Genomic DNA, 19,030 nt, shown 5'->3' on the forward strand with positions numbered 1-19,030 from the left:
ATACAAAACAATGTAAAAATGGCTACTATTTTTCTCCCCTGGTCCCCTCCCACTTGGGGATAAACCCCTGGGCCACCTAACTTGGGTTCTCCCTCCAGATTTGGTCCAGTAAATGAGGTTGAGTGACATCACAGCCTCCAGGAATCATCCTCAGAGAAATTTGGCTGGAATGGGTAGAGCCTCGGGTTTGGAGGTTGACTAGGTTAGGGAAGTGGATTAGTGTTTTTGGGAGAAGAGACGGCGCCTGGGGCAAGAGCCTACCCCAAAGAAAAGGGTATCTAAAATGTTCACGGTTCCTTCTTTGCCTCAAAAAGTGACATTTATTCAAAGGAAAAAAAGAAAAAAAAATGACAAGATGTCCATCCCTTGGCTCCCTTCCCGCCCCCCTCGGCTCCTCCTCAGCCCCACAAGGGCTGAACCCTGGCTGGGGTGAGGTGGCGGGCCAGCCCCTCTCAGATGAGGTCAGCAACATTGAGGGGCATCTCCTCAATGGAGGTGTTGTAGAAAGTTTCGATGTCTCGCAGAGTCCTCTTGTCTTCTTCTGTCACCATGTTAATAGCCACACCCTTACGGCCAAAACGTCCACCCCGACCGATTCTGGAAAACAAGGACACCTTAGGATACATAGGGGTATGGTAAACTTAGAAAACCAGAAGCTTCAGACCAGGGAGGGTTGGGTGTGAGGGGGGAGGCTGGGCAAATACACTCACCTGTGGATATAGTTTTCCCTGTTGGTGGGAAGGTCATAGTTGATGACTAAAGAAACCTGCTGCACATCAATGCCTCTGGCCTGTGGCAACAAAAGAGGACGACTTCAGCATCAGTGAGTGACAAGAGGGCGCAATCTATCCAGACAAAACCTGGGACTTGAGTGTACATGTAGGCAGCCAAACACAGGCAAAGGAAATTGCACATGACCTTCTGCCCTGGAAAGCTGAGGCATGCCAGACTTTATTCCAAGTTGCTACTTTCCTAAAGAGGGGCACTATTAGGCCCCCTGGAGAGGGAATCACCTTGGTTTTCCCTTCTTCTCTCCCAGCTTTCTCTAAATTCCTTTCTACTCACCAGCAAGTCAGTGGTAATCAATACTCTGCTAGAGCCAGAGCGGAACTCCCTCATGATTACATCTCGTTCCTTTTGGTCCATATCTCCATGCTAGAACAGAAACAGAGAGTGTAACAAGCACCTGGGCTCTAAGTGAGCTACTGCTGCACATGCACTGATGGTAAAAAAGGTGGGGAAAATTCACCATGGCAGAGACGGTGAAGTCTCGGGCATGCATCTTCTCAGTGAGCCAATCAACCTTCCTTCGAGTATTGATGAAGATGACTGCCTGGGTAATGGTGAGGGTTTCATACAAGTCACACAGTGTGTCCAGCTTCCACTCCTGGGGGTGAGTTGGGGGAGAAAAATCATTCAGGGGCTATACCCAACAACTTACTACCAGATCCGCCTCCTGCACTGAGCCCCACCTCTCGTTCCACATTGATGTAGAATTGACGAATACCCTCCAGAGTCAACTCTTCCTTCTTGACAAGAATCCGAATAGGGTCCCTCATGAACTTCTTGGTCACCTCAAGCACATCAGAAGGCATTGTAGCTGACAGCAAAACCACCTAATGGGAAAAGAGCAGCCTCAAGGTAGGAGATTCTCCATGCCACCTTCCCTAGACTACTAAAACAGTACACCTAAAACAGAAGCTAATAGATAAAAAAGGCTTGAGAGACTAGAATTCTTCATGGTTCCTCTGGCAACCCATACTACTCTAACTACCCCAACCACAATCTATAAAGTATCAGGTATAGGGGCAAGTCTCTCTCACCTGGGTGTTGCTATTGAGCTTTTGGAATATGTCATAGATCTGGTCCTTGAATCCACGACTTAACATTTCATCAGCTTCATCCAGTACAAACATCTTGATGTATTTGGGAGCTACAGGAAAAAAAAAAAAAAAAAAAAAGCATCAGTAAGGGTAATCAGGGGAATATGAAATATGCTTAACTTTTCCCAATAAAGAACCAGAAAGAACAGATGGTCTGCTCTCAGAATTCTAGTTTTGATCCTTGCCCGGGTCCCCCCTCGCCAGGCCAGACGACAGCCCTGGGAAGTAGAACACTACCTGGGCTGAGAAAGGGAAGCCAGGCTCAGATGACACGCATGGGGTTCATCACAGAGCGACTCTTTCAGGGGAAAAACAAGCCTTATTGGCAAGATTGTGGCCAAGTGAAGAGACAGAAAACGTGAAGAGGGAAGTGACACAGAATAAAAACACTGTAAATACTTACACAGGTATCTGCGGTTAAGCATATCAAACACACGGCCTGGAGTGCCCACAATGATATGAGGAGCTTCCATCTGCAGCTTCTGTACCTCAGCACGCACGTTGGTACCCCCAATGCAGGCATGACAGGAAGCACCCATGTAATCTCCTAAAGCCATGACTACCTTCTGTATCTGAACCCAGAAAAAAGGTAAGTGCTCTTATTATTAGCTACAGCTGCACCATACTCCATTTTAAGTGCTTCTCATGTGGTAGGTTTTTCAGATATGTACGATCAAAACTCTCTCCAGATTAAACAGGTGAAATGCATGTAAGACTCACGATTGGAACTCACTCTGGCTTATGAAAAAATGATTCATACTAACTACCCTCTGAATTTTAAGACTGCTTACCATACTAAAACGAACTCCTGAAAGTCAATTGTGACCCTCCTATACTTGTCTAGTAACATCCAACCTTATGTATGGAATGGCATACACTGATATCCTATTACACAACCACAAAAATTAGGTGACATTACTGTTAAAAAAAAAAAAAAAAAAAAAAAAAAAAAAAAAAAAAAGCATGTTTTAGCCCTGGCTGGCGTAGCTCAGTGGATTGAACGCGGGCTGCAAACCAGTCATCGCAGGTTCGATTCCCAGTCAGGGCACATGCCTGGGTTGCAGGCCATAACCCCCAGCAACCACACATTGATGTCTCTCTCTGTCTCCCTCTTCCAACTCTAAAGATAAAGTAAATAAAACCTTTAATAAAAAGCATGTTTTAAACAAGAGGCCTAGAATGGAGTTTTATTGAGTCCTGGCATGCAAACTGAAGGGTTGCCAGTTCAACTCCCAGTCAGGGCACATACCTGGGTTGTAGGGCGGGTCCCCAGTTGGGGGTATGACCAATGTAACTCATGTTGTTCCTCTCTCTTTTGCCCCCCCTTCCCCCTCTCTAAAAGTGAAGTTTAGAGAGGAAAAAAAATTAAAAAATTAAAACTCCCTTCCTTAAAACCTCAGTTCACAATATACCATGAAACCGATGTTTCTGATCTTTCCCCCTCCAAGACCCAGGAATTACAATTTTATGTGCCCCAGGCATGAACCAGCTCTGGCCACCAATGCAGGCAACAAGCTAGGATGAACTAAGGACTGAACAATTGCTTTGCCCCTGACTGATATAAGAGCAACACCACCAATCAGGTGTGTCCTCGCCCATTGCCAGGGGGTTTGTCCATAGAACAGCCACCACACTTGCTCAGCCAGTCAGGCTCCACCCAGCAGGTTTCCCATTTGATTCAGGGCATGTGTGGAGAAATAATGTCTACTGTTTGGGGGTAGGCACCTCAGTCCTCCCAAGGTGGTGGTGGTGGTTGAGGAGCACACTCATATTTTTAATTTTTAATCAAGTTACATTCACCTGCTGTGCCAATTCTCTAGTAGGTGCCAGGACCAAGGCCTGGGTGGCCTTTAGGTCCAATTCAATTTGTTGCAAAATTGATATGGCGAAAGTGGCTGTTTTTCCTGTCCCAGATTGGGCTTGAGCGATCACATCATAACCTAAACAGAAAAGGAAAAAAGGTTGATATGGTAGAAGGTAAACACTTTGGGATCATGGGACATTCAAGGCCTTGCAAAATGAGATCAATAAGCACCCAACAGAGCCTATGTGGCAAGCATAAAGTGCCTCACAGACTTAACTCCACCACAACATAATACCCTAAGTGGGAACAGACCTGTTCATTAACTCATTTAGTATTACATGAACAAGGTCAAAAATACAGCTGTAAGGAACAAGTATGAACTGACTAATATACTACCTTATTAAAACTATATCCATAATCCATGTGTCCAGGGCATGAACCAGGCATGGGCACAGACCAAAAGCCAACCTGGGATAAACAAGGAGTTACTTTGTCCCTGGCTGATATGAGACAAGCACCACCAAGCCAGGTGCAACTCTACCCAGATCAGGGACAGTCCAAACCTTGTTTTGGGGCAAAGGGATCTTACCCTTGATACAAGGAAGAATGGCTCGCTGCTGGATGGCAGAGGGCTTCTCAAAACCATAGGCATAGATGCCACGGAGGAGGGACTCTGAGAGGTTCATGTCATCAAAGCTGTCAACAATCTCATTCCAGTTACTCTGTGGGATGAGAAGGAATTACAGTAACAGAAGTAGGGCTGTGTATTGGAGCAAACAGCACCTTGTGCTTTTACCAAAGCTTTAGCAGCAACAACCTCTCCTCTCTCCAGGGAAGCCAGCTGGCTCTACATGGCCTGGGAAGCCTCACAGCACCAGTCCACTTGTAAACCATAAGGTTGTAGGAGAACAAGACTTAATTTCACATACTTTCAGAGATATAAATTACTTTAAACAAATCATTATACCGATTCAGAATCCCTATGATGAATGCTTAACCACTTCGTAATTACGCTACATATTAAAGATGAATCCTGGGTTCTGGTTTTAGTCTTAAGATACCGAACAATTTAGAAACCAGGGGACGTTGCTCATTGCACTACCCTTGCCAAAGGAAAGACAATGGTGGTTAAGAATCCAATCTCACCTCAATGACACCTTCAGGCTCCATTCCATCGGGGCCATTGTCTCTGGATCTGTTGGTTTAAAGTATGAGTACGCTGACTGAAGCATGTTAGAAATCCCGACAGCCTGCTGGCTCTTCCTACCAGCAACCCGCCTTGCAAGACGCCGTCTTCACTCCCTGACCCAACCCCCACCAGTTCCTAGAAGACACAGTAGTTACCTTACAGCTGAGTAAGGCATTTGCCCCATCCAAGAAGCGGCTCAGGTCATGCCACCTCGATTTAATGGGGTAACCCCCCCTAAAAAAAGAACCGGAGTGGGGGAATCGATGCCTCCGGTAAGAAGTCCAGAGGTGGTGCCTGCCGCGGGGCCCACGTGTGGGGCCTGGCCGCTTCAAGGCCTAGCGCGTGCACCTCCTATCGCTGCCCCAGCACTCCGGAAGTCCCGCCCTTCACCTCCCAGAATGGAGTTAAGACATCCCCTCCCCCCCACGTCATTCCGCGCGCGCCCTCCCCCACTCCGTCAGCCCACCTCCCCCCATCCAGTGGTGCCCGGATGTGGGAGGCCGCGGGCGGTGGCGGCCTCGCGCACAATGAGCCCCAGCCAAGCTAGCTAATGGGAAGATTGCACAACACTTAAAGGCGAAGCAGACTGGGGGAGGGGAGGACATCAGGCCGCCATGTGCTTGCTCCCTGGACCACCCGGCGGCGTCTCCACCCACCATGGAACAATCCACACCCCGCCCTCCCCGTCGCGAAATGGCGTCGCCCTCCCCATACCTCAGGGCGCTCACCCCCGAAGGAAAGTGGACCTGCCCATCCGCAGTTTGCCAATTTCCCGGCTTGTGCGGCAAAATGGACCCGCCCGCCAGGCGCCGGGTGGGCTCCAGGCGCCTCACGCGGCTGCTCCTCGGGGTTAGGCTCAGTCCTGGCCGTCAAGAAAACCAGCACACTGAACGGGCCGGTTTCTTCTTCCCCGACCCGTATCTCAACACGACGCAACAACTAGGACTGAGAACCCAGGCCTCCCCACCTTGGCAAGTGGTAGCGCCAGAATCCTCCGGAATTCGAGCGCGCGCAAAACCTCCCTCCGACAGTGAGGCAACCGGACAGTCCGGCTCTGGGCTTTGCGGCCGCCTCTCCCTTTCCTTCTCACGCTAGGTCGCGACCTGGTTTCTCCACTCAGCGTCAGGGATTTGCGCACCGTCTCTGGTCGAGGCCTTCTAACGAACCTCGCATTCTACACCCCGAAAGCCAAGCTGTCTTCGCCTTTTTCTATGGATCTACCTCGTCTCTCCCCCACGACCGGTCCTCCCGGCTTGGTTTCCCCGCAACCCAGGTGTGCCTCAGATCCCCGTCCCCCGCGGGGCCCTCAGAAGGGAGCGGCAGGGTAAGTAGCCCCAACCTCTTATGAATGCCTTCCTTACCGGGAATCCTGACTCGCAGACATGATCCTTAGAAACTAGGGCGGAGTGCCCGCCTATCGACAACTTATAGAGCGCCCAACCCCGCCCCAGCCATCGCATTGGCTTGGCCGCCTGGGCCCCGCCTGCCGGTGCACAGCAACTCGGCGTGACGTTAGTTCGTTGGCGCTCTGGCACGTAGTTACCACTGGATAACTTGAACGCCTATCAAGCTGGAGACCCGCCCCATAGTTTCATTGGCTACAAGGCCCGCCCTTCTCACCGGTACGGAAGTGACATACCGGAGTCAAGCCTCGAGGCCTGGCAGCCATCTTGGGACCCTGTACCCTTACACGTGCGGAGGCGATAGTGCCTTAGTCATGTGGCCTAGTAGGCCCTATCATGGAAGGGGGGCGAGGTTTCAGCCTTCAGGGACTTCCGGGCTCCCGGGCCTTGCACTTCCCTTTACCTCTGCTCCAGGTCTTCACTGGACCCACATTTTATTTTTTTTCTCCAGCAAAGGTAGTCTTATCTACCCTATGTAGTCCCTGTGTTCCAGGGATGATGAGATCAGGAGCCAAAGCCAAGCGACTAGGGGGATTCCTTGGCTGGAGGGGAGGAAGGATTGAATAACGGACTTCTGGGCTTAAAAGCATTCAGGATTGCTGTCATGAATCTTTGCTGGCTCTCTTGTTCCCCCAAGTTAGTACCTCTCAAGCTTCCTCATTTTTGAGGATCACCTACTCTCTCTCCCTTCTTACATCCCTTTCTCCCCTGGGTGGAGAGTTCCTTTTGGTGACAGAGGCATGGTGTTGGCATTGTCTGAACCAGGGATGGAAAGCTGGCTGCTTAAGTCTCAAGACCCATAAAAGGGTAACTAACAGCATTGGCTGGAGGAGAGCCTGAGATAGAGCATATCCCTTAAGTTTGAGGCCCCTTAAGGAAGACCACCACTAAGTATCTCCAAAGGATCCTTTATTGACCAGAGCAGGACCGTGGCATTTAGTATATATATATATATATATATATATGTATATACATGTATATATATGTATATACATGTATATATATATATATATATATATAAAGTTTGAAGATCTGGCAGGCAGTAATCCCGTTGTCCGCCCACCACCCTCGGCACAGATTTTCCTGGCCACCACCCACATATGGAAGGGGGATCACTGCCCCACGCAGGTCGCAAGGCCATACTCCCCTTGCAGACAGAGGGAAAAAAGGGCTTTTCCACGGCCACCCCTGAACATCAGAAATCAACAAGTATTCTCTCAAAGAAAAAAAAATACAGAAATCAATGAAAACATTTAAATATGAAAAACCAAAGGGAATTGGGTAGGGAGAGGCAAAAGGAAAGGAACTGGAGTTTCTTGGAAAGAAGGGTCTCCCATGTCCCCTGCCCATTAATGAACGGGCTTGAGGCCTTGGATACGTGGCTCACACAGTGAGTTTGCAGTGACACAGCTCCTTGTAGATCTGCCGACGAAGTTTGGGCATGTCCTGCTGGGTGAAGCTGAATGGCTGAGACAGGGCCAGGTGCTTGCAGTACTAGGTGTTAACAAAGCAGGCCATGAGAACCACCTACTGAGCATCCAACATCCGGACCTGTGCTACACATTTCTTACAAGATATGTCTCATTTGGTCTTTCAGGGAACAGGCACATTTCACAAATAGAAGGAGCCACAGTCCCATAGCCTGGGGCTCAAAAAAAGTTTGGCTCTAAATCCAATATTCTTATTTGGTACACAAAATACCTAGTATTAAGAAAAAGAAAAAACACTTTGCAATGGAGGCCCAGAGGCAGGTATACCATAGCCAGAGACCAAGGACCAGACCAGTGCGGAATGGGGAAGTCAGGAGAAGACCAATAAAACCAGGATTTCTACATTCTAACACATAAGATTACTATTACTCCCTGCTCCACAAGTGGCTGACAGCCAAATGAGGGATGCAGAACAGCCTCCCATCTCCCTCCCAACCCTTTAACCCAAGTGACATCTGCTTACCTGCAACACAAAGGCGCCACAATCACTGTCATTATTCTGCCTGGCCACATTCTAGAGAAGAGAAAGGTAGGCCCTTCACCTGGAGACTGCTAGGGATGTGGCATCAACTTCCTCCTACCATTATGCCCACCACCAACCCCATACCCCTCCCTCCAGAAACTTACCATTTTGAAGTAACCTTTCCAACCTTGGTGGAAATCCAGCCGGTCTTTTTTCACTGCCTCTGCCTGTAGATACTTGGCAATATGCTATATAGATGGAAAAAAGGAGAAAGTGAATTAATGGTGTGGAGGTCACAGGCACCAAGCCCAGGTTGTTTCTCAAAGACCTCAGACCTACCCTTGTGCCTGGAATGCCTCACCACTGGACCTCCTCCCCCATCCTACCCATCTTCCCCCTTCCCACACAAACCTTAGGGCAGCGGCGGTTTAGAGTGCGCTGCGAGTCAAAATAGGTGATGGTGCGTCGCCTCACATCAACAGAGATAAGGGACCAATGCACCTCCAGGTGGATGGGGATTAGCAGTAGCTCCTTATTGAAGATGTCCACCTGAGGAGGCAGTGACAGAGGTCAGGGAAGACAGCATGAGTCCTACCTACTGCCATGAGGTTCTAAAGAATGAAGAAGCAGGCAAAAAGCTAAGTGGGCACACACAAGACCCAGCCTGCCCCTGTATTGTGAGGCAAATCTCAACATCTGGGTATGTAGATTCTTGGCGTTAGGGAGGAAGACAAGACAGAGAAGAATTGGTATCAGAACAAACACTCGACAGCCCAGAATGTGCCAGGTACTTTTCATACATTAAAGGCACAAGTGCTTAGTAGCTAAGCACCCAAGCTCAGGATTTGGAGCGAGACTACTAGGGTTCAAATTCAGCTCCTCCATCCACTAGCTTATGATCATGGGCAAACTACTTAATAACTCTCTAACCTCAGTTCTCTTATCTGTAAGAGGGTAGAAATAACAGCACCTATCTCACCCAAAGTTATAAGGATTAACTAGTTAATATCCATAATACACTAAGTACAATGTATGGCACCTAGTAAATGTTCAGTGAACACTCACAACAATCCTTCAAGGATGTTCCCATGTTCAACTAACAATGAGATAACTGCAGCTTAAAAAAGGAAAGTAACTTGCCCAACATCATAGAACAAATGGCAGAGGGAGGGACTCAAATACAGGTATTAAAAAAGCCAAGTTCTTTTCACTGTATGTCACTCCACCTCTACTGCAAGAAGCAGGTCTGCCAGATCCCTGATAGTGTAGCTCTTGAACCCAGGAGCAGAAATTAAGAAATGCTAGAACCAATGATTCTACATTACTGTAGAAATTTCCTGGTCTTTGAATGGGAGGGCAGGGAAACTAATTGGAGGGGACAAAAGAGCTTTCTCCCCCTCACCAAACCTCCTTTTCCTAAGTATTTTTGCCAGTAATTTAGGCCAAAAACCTAGGCATCACCCTTTTCATTCCTATCTTTTCTTCATTCCCCACATCCAATCTGTCACTACCTGCAAAACTTGTCCTGTATAAAACTATAAAACTACTTCTATTTGTCTTTACCACGCTAGTCCAAGTTTCTCATTTGGATGTCTGTGCAACTCTCCTAAGTCTGCCTACTTCCATTCTTGTCCCCCTTTCAACTTATTGAAATGAGTTCAAAACATGAAGCACTTCACACAGCCTGCTTAAAACTCTTCAGTGGCTTCTAGTATGCATCAAATACAATCTACCCTATCCTGCCCTGGCTGGTGTGGCTCAGTGTTTGAACACTAGCCTGAGAACCAAAGGGGTCACCAGTTAGATTTCCAGTCTAGGGCACATGCCTGGGTTGCAAGCTGGGTCCCCAGTGGGGTGTGTGAGAGAGGCAACCACACGCTGATGTTTCTCTCCCTCTCTTCCTCTCTCTAAAAAATTAGATACATAAAATCTTAAAAAAAAAAAGTCTACCCTATCCTTCATGCCTCACACAACATACCCTCTGACCAAATTTTGTATCATTTTCCCTTTGCTCACTCCGCTCCAACCACACAGTCCCACTGTTCCTCAAATGTTCTCTTTTGTGTCCTACATACTTGCTGTTTCCTTTGCCTAGAACACTCTTCTCCCAAATTTGCACACGGCTGGCTCATCACTCAAGCTTCATCTAAGAGAAGCCTTCTCAGATCACCCAGTATAAAGAACCTACTTTTCATGCTACTACATCACTCTTTTAATTTGTTCACAGCACTTATCACTAGCTGAAACTCAACTTATTTATTCTCACCCTATAAAGGCAAGAAATTTGCCTTAACACTGTATCTTTAGTGCCTAGAACGGTACCTAGCACACAGAAAACAGTAAATATTTGAAAGATTGAATTAACAGGGTTGCAGAAAGAACTCATAAAAATTGAACTCTTATATCTTTAAAGCAAGGTGTTAACACAAGTAGATATGCATTCATAACTCACGTTTTTGGTCCACCTTTTCACCCCATCATAACCCTTGGTACGAAGTTTATCATAGAAGAAACTGTTGAAGAAATGCACCTGTACCAATGATTAAAAAAAAAAGGAGCTGAATGGAATTAAAAATTGTAAGCCCTCCAAGTGTCTGCTCCACTTCATTATTGCTCTAAGGACTGCTTTCAACAACCTGCACTCCAATTCATTGAGGGTTTAAAAACAACAACAAAAAACCCCATTTGTTTTTAACCGTATCCTAGAGCTTCCCATTCCAATTTGTGGGGTTAGCCATAGGGGGAAAACACTGAAGAGTAGGGAAAAGAAACAGAATTGTTAAGTTCAGGACCAAGATTATAAATTTGAATTTAACAGATGACACCTTCTCCCACCTCTCCCCAGAAATGGGAGAGAAGAAAGGGACAAAAAGGCTGCTTAGAACTGTGGAAATTCTCCTGGGGACTAAAGTACCTGGTTAAGCCTACCTTTTCAGGGACTGTGTCCATGACCAGGTCTCCATACATGTTCATCACCTGGAAAGAAGATGGGAGGCAACTTGCCATGGAGGGTGGACATGGGTACAGGGATCCCCCATGAAGAGGGCCCCAGACACCTTGCTCCCTGAATCCCCTCTTGGGCCTGTCTCTCTCCTCCTCACCTGGTCATTGAGCCAGTTCTGTCCATACAAGGTCCCCAAGTCATCCATGGTCAGCACGTGCCGCTTATAGGCCACTCGGAAGCCCCTCACCATGGCATTGCCTGGCATCCGCTGGTATGACTGGATCAGCTGTAGCACCAGGCCCTTCCTAAGTAGAGTCACACAAAAGACAAGGGGGCTAGGGCACACTGAAATACCTTCTACAGCCTAGGATAAGAGCCTAAACTAATCCTCCTGCCTTTTTTAGGTCATGGGTCTTTTTGAAGACCTGCTAAAGACCTACTCCTCAGAAAGAAGCACATGAATTCTCCGATATACACAGTATTTCAGGATGCCAGATAAAGACCTTTCCAGTCAGCTTACCAGGACTTGGCACCTGGCCTGCACATTACCCCACTTTAGTTCTAGCTTCCTCCTTTCCCCAAGTACATCCCTATGGTAGAAAAAGGAGCCATCCTTTAAGTCCCAGCTCTCTTCTGAAGGGCATCTCTTTCATGCCTTACCTGGAAGGCGTAGAAAACTCCTGCTGGAAAATGTCCTCCAATTTCTCTACTACCTCATCAGCGCTGAGAGGGATGAGGCTGCCGTAAGTTTGAAGGAATTCATCTAAGATACCTGAATGGAGAAGAGAGAGAGGGATAGGGTAAGACCTCCAGACTCTGATCTAAGAGTCTGCCGAGGGAAAGAGACTAGGCCCTCTAGGGTTCCTTACTCTGCACACAGGTCACATGCTCCTCCCGCAGTGGACTATGCTGGCCAGTTTTCTCCCCAGGCCGCTCTGCCTCTTCGGTAGTGCCCAAATCTGAGCCCTGAAAAAGCTCCTGAGCCACGTGGTCCCCGATGCTGCACACATTGCTGATGAGGATGCTGGCATCAGGGGGTGCCAGACTTCGCTCCCCGTCTGGCCCAGGTGGTCCCCCAAAGCCATTGGGCAGAGAACAAGAGAGGAGGCCTGTAGGGCACAGGAACAAGACGGGGATGAAAAATTGACTCAGATCAAAGGACAAAGGGAAGATCAATATAAATTCTAAGAAATGGAGACCCTAAAACATGAGGTAAGCATGTCCAAGAGGTAATAAAGGGATAGAGATAAAGAGCTACTAGAGTTGACCCTGACAGCACACCTCCTTCACACACGTTAACTCCCCCCCGAAATTCAGCTTTGCCTCAGTATCCGTGGGGGATTGGTTTCAGAATCCCGGTGGATACCAAAATCTGCGTATGCTCAAATCCCTTACACAGAAAGGTGGAGAACAATGCATAGAATAGGATTCTGCATTCATGAATTCCTAACTGTGGACTGAAAATAGTCTTTGACTCAGAATTGATTAAATCCACAGACATAAAACTCAGATACGGAGGGCTGACTCAGATATAAGTGGACCCACACAGTTCAAACCCGTGCTAAGGGCTAACTGTACTCACGAGAAAAAAGCAAGAAAAGACAGAGTCAGAGAGATGCACCTAACATGTTACCTAGCATATAGCAAAGGCTCAACAATTAATTAATAAAGGCAAAGAAAGCCTAAAATTGTTTAGTGTGGTTCTACAAAAAGGAAATATTCCGAATGAGAATGCCCCACATGACCATACAGGTGATGAACACTCCACTACTCTGAGAATGACACACCCAGGAGATATACACACAAGGGCTGTTATCCTCAATGGCCTAATAAAGAGGAATTTCAAGTAGACAGGACTGACTTTTCTCAACCATGCCTCCCTTTTTCATCCATGCACACATCACCTACTTAAGGATTCTGTACCCCAGCCTTGACTACCTCCTCTGACTTAGTTCCTGCTCAAAATGGGGTTTAAGACATTTCACAACTATTTTGGACACTACCACCCCCCCCAACCCCCATCTCTACGACTCTGCCATTCTATTTTCCGTAGGCCCAGTTCTCATCATAGCAAGAAGGTCCTGGTTCTCCAGGATCTTAGCCCTCCCCTTGCTTCCTCTACCCTATTCCCACCTTACCAGAGTCAGGGTCCAGAGGAGACTTTGGAGTCCACCTTAATCCATCTTCCTCCATAGGGGGCCCAGAGGGCAATGGTGAAGACCCTCTCACCCCATCCTCAGCCATGAGAGCACCTAGCAGACCCAGCCGAGGGGGGGGTGGCCCCCGGGGGGAGTCAAAACGACAGCAGGGGGATGGCACCTGTGGTGTCGCACCCCCTTCTTGGGGTGAAAGATGGTTCTTGGGGTGTGCAAGGCTCCGCCGCCGGCCCCGGTGGCGCCCCCAAAGCTTCCAGTGGAATGTCAGCGAGGTGCTTTTTGAGTAGAGCAGCATCCGGAAGGCTCTCATGGCTCTGCGGCGCCGCTGTGAGCAGGTTTTTCGATGAGTAGAGCGGGGAGGGCGAGGCCGCTGGGTGGCTGCCAGCTGACCCCATCTGGGGGGCAGCCTCCAAGCTGCCACTTCCTCTTCCTCATCTTCATCCTCCTCTTCTTCTTCCTCCTCTTCACTAGCTGAGGCATCAAAAGAAGGCCGAGGGACAGGGAGGCGTCTGGATGGCACTGTGGTCCCTGACCCAGGATCTGGCCCAAACCCTCCACCTGATTTGAGTCGGGGTTTTGGGGGTGGGGGCCAACGAAGACGTTCCCGCCTAGGGCTTGAGTAAGCTGGGGCTATGCCAGGTCCTGAAGGCTCAGGCCCCCAAGGCCTGGTTCCTTGTATAGTCTCTTTCATCTTTCAGTAGCCTGCAAAATAAAGGAGCATCAGAATCCAAACATCATGCACCCCAGATCCTGCCTCTCTTCCTCAGTATGCCTCTTCTGGAATCAAATACAAATATACTAGAATTCAGAGAGATACAAAAAAGAAAGACAAAAGAAAAAACACAAAACTACAGATCTTCCTGATTAACATGGACCACAAGGGAACCTTTAGCATCTTGCCATCGTCTCTTCCCTACTCAGTAGAGAGGCAAGGGAGAATGACTATGCAGAAGGCCTGGAAAATCTTATTTGTCAGATCCCCTGGTCAACCCAGTATTTTCAGTCTCTACTACTCCATTTTAATACCACCAAGAGTGTCCTTATTGAGAGTCCAATAAGGAATATGGCTCAGCACAGGAATCCTGACATAGTACAGAGGTACATGAAGGCAACACAACCTCCACAGGGACACCGTGGTCTACAGTAGGAAAACAGTTATCTACCACCCTGCAATGAACTGAGGAAGAAAGTGCATGCTCAGACCTTCTCAAGAGGGAATAGGGAGGTCAGAGCTGTAGTTCAGATAGTATAACCTAAAAAAACGGGAAAATTTTTAAAATAAACTGAAAGAGCCAAATCGATGCTTAAGCAGCCACATGAAGGCACTGGGAAGAACTGAGCCGCCCGAGTCAACTAGCCCAGCCCCCTCTCCCGCTCTGTCCCCGGGGACCAGAAAACGTCCCACCACCGGTATAGTCCTACAGGCTCGGGCGGCTCGCGGCGCAAGGCCTTAAGCAGCCCCTTCGAGGGCTGCCTGGGCCCGGGTTAGGAGGGAATGATGTCCAGGAATGGGAGAGGCCGGGGCAGGGCTGCGGGGGGGGGGGGGGGGGGGGGAGGGGAAAGGGAGTCCTCACCGGGAGCGGCGAAGCCGGACTGGCGAGCCCGAGGGCGGGCGTCGCCGGCCTCAGGCTTCCCGGCTCATCGGTCCGGTGACGGCGGCGGCCCCGCCACTCCTGCTGTCTTCACGCGTAGCCGTCTCAATTCAGAATTCCAACGCTTCTGGGCCGCGCCACTAAGCCGCCTCGCCGCGAACGCCTCTTGCTCTGCTTCAGCTTCCACCTCCACCACCTCCCCCTCCTCCCCCAGTTTCCCCTCCCGCGAGCCCCAGGCCCCAGGCCCACCGGCGGTGGCGGCGCACGAATACTACGTCACACCCGGCGAACAGCGCCGGCGCGGCCACCACGCGCCTAGTCCCGCCTACTTGTGAAAGTAGATGCCAAGGGATTGTCCCGCCCCCGGGCCCCAGGCAAAGCTGCGCCTACGCACACTCGCTGACCTGGGCTTGCGCGCAGCGAACCCCCGCCCCCACCCGCCCCGCCACTCCCCCCTTTTGCGCGTGCGCGTCTCATCGTTCTCCACGCCCAGCTGCAAGGTCCTCCTCTTAGTTCTGAGGCCGCCGTCAGTATACCTTCGGTGTAGTGGGGTGTACCAGGGAAATTCCTGCGGGACGGGAGGTCCCGGTAGAGGAACGGGTGCGAGACAAGGCAGTGGGGGAAATGGATCCGAGGTATTACTTATTCTCTTTTATTTAAGTTTAAGCAGGATTTGAGCAGAAAAATGAGCTCAGGAGTGCGTCAAGACCATCATTAGGACGTACTATTTATTCATCCAAGGCTTCCCGGCGACCCGTCTCAGCCCAGAGGGGCTTGCTGCCACGCCAGGGGAATGCAGAACATTTTGGGTCCCAAGGCAAAACTTGGGACCCAAAGAGTAATGTGGAAATGGGGATGGGGCTTTTGTGGGGTGAAGAGACAGTGGGTTCCTCGAGGGAAGTGTGGCATAGGGAACCAAGAGCTTTCCTGAGTGTAGGGAGGCTTTGTGGACTTGTGCCAACTGACAGGATGATTCTCTCAAACTGCCGCTAGATGGTGGTGCTGTTCTGGAAGCATTCCAGTGGGACCCAAAGCAGGTCTAGACAATGCCTGGCATTTTCTCTTCATCCCTCCTGAGCCCCAAGAATTTGGGGCTAAATGGGAGATGAAAGCAAGATATTCTATATTCTTAATATTCATGAAATAGAAGTCTAGGGGTAGGGGGTGGAAAGGGAAAAGGGAGGAAAAGACACAGTTGTAAGGTGTCAAGCTCAGGGTTCCAGATAAACCCAGAAGAGGCCTCTGTTCCTTCCCATTCCCTGTCCTTTGTCTAGTCAGCTTTGACTGTCTCCCATATGTACCCACCCCGCTCTTCCAAACCCAGAACCGCTTTTATAACACCATCACAGTTTCACAAACCCCAGGAAGGTTCCATGTGGAGAAAGACTAAGTTTCGCCCTCGCTCGAGGGATTATGACACTCAGAATATCCCCTTGGTGTAAGTGGAAGACACCTGAGAAAAGATAGGAAATAGATGTTCAGTGAAGCACAGCCATGCAGATACTCTGATGTGTCACTCTCCCCTAGCTTAACCTTTTCTCCACTTACTATAAGGACCTAGTTATTCCATCCTTCATTCTTTAGATCCACCTCTATCTACATCCAGGCTTCCAACCCCCCTGTTATAGCTCTTCCACCACTACACCAAGGTCAAGAATGTCCTGCTCTTCTAACACCCATCCCCACACTGCCCCCACTGCCCACAGAGCTGTTACCTGCACTGTAGCAGCTATTGTACGCCCAGTCTGGGTTGGAAGGCATACTTCGTATACATCGGAATAGAGTCTCCTGCCTTCCCTGGCCCTCCCGAGACACCGCCTGACCCATGGTGAAAGTCACATCATGAAACAGGACCTGGCAGAAAAGGGAGGAGATAAAGAAAACAGGATGGTATAGCTCAGTTCTGGGAGGCCTCATGAGCCCTGACAAGAAGCCAGAGAATCTTCTCAGTGCATGAACAGAGGGTTGAGAACCCTCAGTTTTGGGGCATAAGGCTTTGGAAGAACAGGCTTTAAGGTCCTCAGGCCCCCATGTGAGGCTCAGTGTTTGTTTGGGGTTACCTGGCTATACAGCAGATAAACTCCAGCATCCCAGACTCGAACAACATATCCTTGGGCCTCCAGACCTCTCCCACGCTTAAGAGCTGGTTGCCACATCACCTCTGTCACATCAGAGTCCTCTGGAGGTGAGGAGTGTGGCAGTCAGGATTTCTGTGCATTCTTCCTTTTCACCTTTAAGATTCTCTTGTGCCCTGGTGCCAGCCCCAAGGTTCCCAGATCTTGCCCTGCCCCGAAATCTATTTAAAATAGTGCTCACCCTTGGAGGTAATGTTAATGGGAACAAGGTGCAGAACTGAGTGCTTCTCTGGGGAAAGAAGGAGGAAATCTCAGCAATGCCCACCTACCCAACGTGACAACCCCTGTTATCAGCCCTCCACCCTCACCCTGACTTGGGGTAACAGTCTCCAAGTCTTCGTGCTGCTTGATCATCTCCCACCCCTCTGCACCCTGAAGGCCTCACTCTTCTGTTTACGGGTGAGCACTGCTCTCCTTCTTCGGGATCTCTCCCCATTCTCCAGGGCTTCCAGGCTCTCAGGCCTCTGCTCATGGGAAAAGGCAGCATTAGGCTAAAGTGCAAGGGTCCCAGACAGCCTTTCTTCCCAGCCCTCCCTCCACCCCAGGAATGCCTCCCATCTCTCATGCACCTTTCCCCAGCAACCTGAGTCGTGGTGCTGGCTGTCCTCCAGGATCTGGTAGGTACGTGAAGCATTAATCTTTAACAATTTCCCTTCCTGGTATGGCTGCTCCCTTGACCTCCAAACCCGGGACCCTCTCTTGCACCCACTAAAATCTTTGCAGGAGGCTGGAACCAAGAATGCCAGAGACAACCCTGCCACCGTTCCTCCTCTCCCAGACACCCTTCTCCCCTCACTCACCTGCTCCTGGAGGCTCAGCCATGGATTCCCTTCCCCATTTTCAAAGGGCCCTCCACTCCTCTGCAGCCGGGTCAGCTCTCTCCTTAGGATTTGCAGCTCTGTTTGTTGGGTCAGTAGAGCCATGGCACAAGCCACAGCCCCCAGAGCTGCCCCCCAACTCAACCAGAGGGCAACTGAGAGTGCTGGCTCTCGGACCCTGCCCCCCATGTCTCCCAGAGGCCCTTTGGGGGCTAGAAAGGAAGGAGATGAGGCTGGCATGAGCTGGGGACCCTGCCAACAGCTGTGGCCTCAGGAGTGGATGGCAAAGAGGTGACAGAGAGGGTGGGGGTGCAGGCAGTGGTGCAGAAGGGAAGAAGGGCGTTACGCAAGGGAGAAATAAAAAGGAACTTGAGAATAAAAAGGAGGGAGGAGAAAAGCAAGCTAGGGACACCGTTGGTGTTCCTAGCACTTCTCTGTGGGGCCAGTGTTGTCTTGAGACCCCCCACCCTCTTCCAGCCTCAGGAGAATTTGGTGCCAGTCTCTGTAGGAAGCACAGGGCTGCCAGTGACACCCAGGAGGAGCGGCCAAAGCACAGGAACCCTGGGGCGGCCCCAGAAGTGGGGGAGGGAAGGTTGGCTGGCATGGGGCATGGTGCCAGGAGCGGGGATGAAGGGGCACATTGGGCCGCGTTGAGGGTCAAGGGATGAGGGTGGAAGACCCTCTGGCTCAGGCCTAGGAGTGGTCTCTGGGGAAGAGTGCTAGGAGTGACTGAAGGTAGGAAAGGAGGGGAGAGGGCCCGTGGGGAAACCAGGGTCTCTGAAGCAAGAAACTGGCTGAGCTCTGGGGTTAAGCCCAGGCCGGGTGTGTTGGAATAAGGCCTGCGCTACTCCCTGTGCTGAACTTGGCAAATAGGACTTCCTGTTTCCCGAGAAAAGCTCTTACATAAGGTTCTGGATGAAGAGAGAAAAAGACAGCCACCCTCCCACCCCTCTGCAAGCACCCTACTACTGGAGGATTGCTCTGCTGTATCCTAGGGTTGAGGTTCCCATGTTCCTGGGCCCCAGTGTCCTGCTTACTGACCCTGAAACCCCCTTGAGGCCTGCTCCTACCCCACATCCCAGCCAGGGCTTTGTGCCAGCACCTGCTGAAGGGCCCGAGGCTGCCAAGAGGAAGGGCCCATGTTCCTCCCAGC

At 50.0% G+C, this 19,030-nt stretch overlaps 3 protein-coding genes, 3 non-coding genes and 1 pseudogene across 7 annotated transcripts; all 7 read right to left on the minus strand.

The window, feature by feature from the left end:
* Positions 1-130: 130 nt before the first annotated feature.
* On the minus strand, positions 131-6,337 carry EIF4A1 (eukaryotic translation initiation factor 4A1). 2 transcript variants are annotated; one of them, XM_028534174.2, is made up of 11 exons: positions 6,238-6,337; positions 4,834-4,882; positions 4,277-4,409; positions 3,684-3,823; positions 2,287-2,455; positions 1,824-1,933; positions 1,473-1,616; positions 1,250-1,387; positions 1,066-1,155; positions 711-790; positions 131-597 (listed from the first exon to the last, which is right to left on the minus strand). In XM_028534174.2, exons 1-11 carry the CDS (start codon positions 6,258-6,260, stop codon positions 453-455), a joined length of 1,221 nt encoding a protein of 406 aa, XP_028389975.1. In that variant the 5' UTR covers positions 6,261-6,337; the 3' UTR covers positions 131-452. The 2 variants fall into 2 exon arrangements, with proteins under 2 accessions (XP_028389975.1, XP_028389974.1); XM_028534173.2 differs by lacking the exon at positions 6,238-6,337 and adding an exon at positions 5,032-5,066.
* On the minus strand, positions 876-1,020 carry LOC114515430. Its single transcript, XR_003686181.1, has one exon. It is a non-coding gene; the product is annotated as a small nucleolar RNA SNORA67 (small nucleolar RNA).
* On the minus strand, positions 2,040-2,177 carry LOC114515447. The gene has a single exon (XR_003686195.1). It is a non-coding gene; the product is annotated as a small nucleolar RNA SNORD10 (small nucleolar RNA).
* On the minus strand, positions 3,349-3,493 carry LOC114515442 (annotated as a pseudogene).
* On the minus strand, positions 4,107-4,242 carry LOC114515440. The gene has a single exon (XR_003686190.1). It is a non-coding gene; the product is annotated as a small nucleolar RNA SNORA48 (small nucleolar RNA).
* A 1,182-nt stretch (positions 6,338-7,519) lies between the features above and the next one.
* Positions 7,520-15,197, minus strand: SENP3 (SUMO specific peptidase 3). Its single transcript, XM_028534224.2, has 11 exons — positions 14,907-15,197; positions 13,315-14,034; positions 12,046-12,285; positions 11,837-11,948; positions 11,334-11,481; positions 11,161-11,208; positions 10,685-10,762; positions 8,644-8,781; positions 8,397-8,480; positions 8,233-8,283; positions 7,520-7,773 (listed from the first exon to the last, which is right to left on the minus strand). Exons 2-11 carry the CDS (start codon positions 14,021-14,023, stop codon positions 7,663-7,665), a joined length of 1,719 nt encoding a protein of 572 aa, XP_028390025.1. The 5' UTR covers positions 14,024-14,034; positions 14,907-15,197; the 3' UTR covers positions 7,520-7,662.
* Positions 15,198-15,555: 358 nt separating this feature from the next.
* Positions 15,556-18,812, minus strand: TNFSF13 (TNF superfamily member 13). Its single transcript, XM_028534336.2, has 7 exons — positions 17,860-18,812; positions 17,445-17,523; positions 17,241-17,288; positions 16,985-17,103; positions 16,640-16,778; positions 16,284-16,377; positions 15,556-15,701 (listed from the first exon to the last, which is right to left on the minus strand). The coding sequence occupies exons 1-7, from the start codon at positions 18,115-18,117 to the stop codon at positions 15,653-15,655; spliced, it is 786 nt and encodes a 261-aa protein (XP_028390137.2). The 5' UTR covers positions 18,118-18,812; the 3' UTR covers positions 15,556-15,652.
* Between the last annotated feature and the right edge of the window lie 218 nt (positions 18,813-19,030).

This window comes from Phyllostomus discolor, chromosome 8 (assembly GCF_004126475.2).
Source record: "Phyllostomus discolor isolate MPI-MPIP mPhyDis1 chromosome 8, mPhyDis1.pri.v3, whole genome shotgun sequence".
Classification (NCBI taxonomy): Eukaryota; Metazoa; Chordata; class Mammalia; order Chiroptera; family Phyllostomidae; genus Phyllostomus; species Phyllostomus discolor.